Source organism: Hylobates moloch, unplaced genomic scaffold (genome assembly GCF_009828535.3).
Source record: "Hylobates moloch isolate HMO894 unplaced genomic scaffold, HMol_V3 SCAFFOLD_7, whole genome shotgun sequence".
Taxonomy (NCBI): domain Eukaryota; kingdom Metazoa; phylum Chordata; class Mammalia; order Primates; family Hylobatidae; genus Hylobates; species Hylobates moloch.
Window position 1 is genome coordinate 110,879,770 of NW_026652282.1, and position 1,564 is coordinate 110,881,333.

At 37.6% G+C, this 1,564-nt stretch overlaps 1 protein-coding gene across 3 annotated transcripts in view; it reads left to right on the top strand.

Moving 5' to 3' along the window:
- Positions 1–1,564, top strand: part of SLC25A14 (solute carrier family 25 member 14) — a 32,516-nt gene that overhangs the window by 23,962 nt on the left and 6,990 nt on the right. For all 3 annotated transcript variants that reach the window (XM_032757610.2, XM_032757608.2, XM_032757609.2), the window contains one exon: positions 736–860. In XM_032757610.2, the coding sequence (XP_032613501.1) occupies positions 736–860 (125 nt within the window). The remainder of the gene's footprint in view (positions 1–735; positions 861–1,564) is intronic.

A 1,564-nucleotide genomic window follows, 5' to 3' on the forward strand; every position in this document is an offset into this window, starting at 1 on the left:
AAAAAAAAAAAAAAAAAAAATTTTTAAGAGATAGAGTCTTACTATATTGCCCAGGTTTGTCTAGAACTCCTCCTCAAGTGATCCTCCTGCCTCAGCCTCCCAAAGTGCTGGGATTACAGGCATGAGCCACTGCACCTGGCCTTCTTTTACTTAAAAGAAAAATTGTTATAGCCATCCTAGTAGGTATGAAGTGGTATGTCCTTGTGGTTTTGATTTGCATTTCCCTAGTGACTAATGATGTTTAGCATCTTTTCGTGTGCTTATTGGCCATTTGTGTATCTTTTTTGAAGGAAATATCTTCAGGTCTTTTGGCCATTTTAAAATTGGATTGTTTGCCTTTTTTGTTGTAAGAGTTCTTTATATATTCTTGACACTAGTCCCTTATCAGATATATGAGTGGCAAATGTTTTTTTCCATTGTGTGTGTTGACTCTTCACTTTCTGGGTGGTGTCTTTTGAGTCACAAAAGTTTTTAATTGTGATGAAGTCCAGTTGATCTTTTTTTTTCTTTTGTCTTTTGTGCTTTGGGTGTCGTATCAATTATTTTATTTTTAGTATAGCAAGTGAATTGGAAATTTGTATATGTTCCATTATTCGTCATTGATTTGAAAGAGCGACCTCTATACTTCAGACTTGTATTTTTCTGTTACTTTTCAACTCCTGACCTATTTTGTTCACTCTAAGACATCATTCCCTTTGTATTTCCTTGGTGCCTAATGTCACTTGTGTTTCGTAGGGTGTGGTTCCAACTGCTCAGCGTGCTGCCATCGTTGTGGGAGTAGAGCTACCAGTCTATGATATTACTAAGAAGCACTTAATATTGTCAGGAATGATGGGCGATACAATTTTAACTCACTTCGTGTAAGTAGGATGGGATGTGCTCATTTTATTTCCAGTATTTTGAGCACAAAAAGCCTCTTTTACTGAAATCCTCAGGTGGAATTTGATAACTGGTAGGTATGGCCTAAATACCCTTGTCTCTCCTATTATCAGAACTTCAAGCCTTATGAACACTTTATACTTCACGGAAATGCCAGGTGCTATGGGGGCTTGGGTACTTGGGAACATTGTCTAATACAGCAGCCTATCAGAGGTCTAATTGATTTACATTTATCCATACACAGCTTCTATATCTAATAAGCACATCTATTATTTGCTTTGGTTAATTTTGTTTGAGAAAGCAAACTTTTCTCAGTGGGAATCAGAAAAAAAGGGGTAAATAAGGTCTGTGAAACTAAAGCAGTTTTTCGGCTAAAGACTGTTGCTGATCTCATTTTACATTTTCTTTGTCTTGCAACCTTTATGATAATTTTGTTACTCAAATGCATTTGGCATGTGATGCTGTGGTTTGAAAAATTTATGTAACTGATAGATGGTGCATGATACTTTCTACTTAGGAATCTTGTTAGGTTTAGAAACTCTCCTTTAAAAAAAAGGCTGAGTTAGGCCGGGTGTGGTGGCTCACGCTTGTAATCCCAGCACTTTGGGAGGCCGAGGCGGGCGGATCACGAGGTCAGGAGATCGAGACCACGGTGAAACCCCGTCTCTACTAAAAATACAAAAAA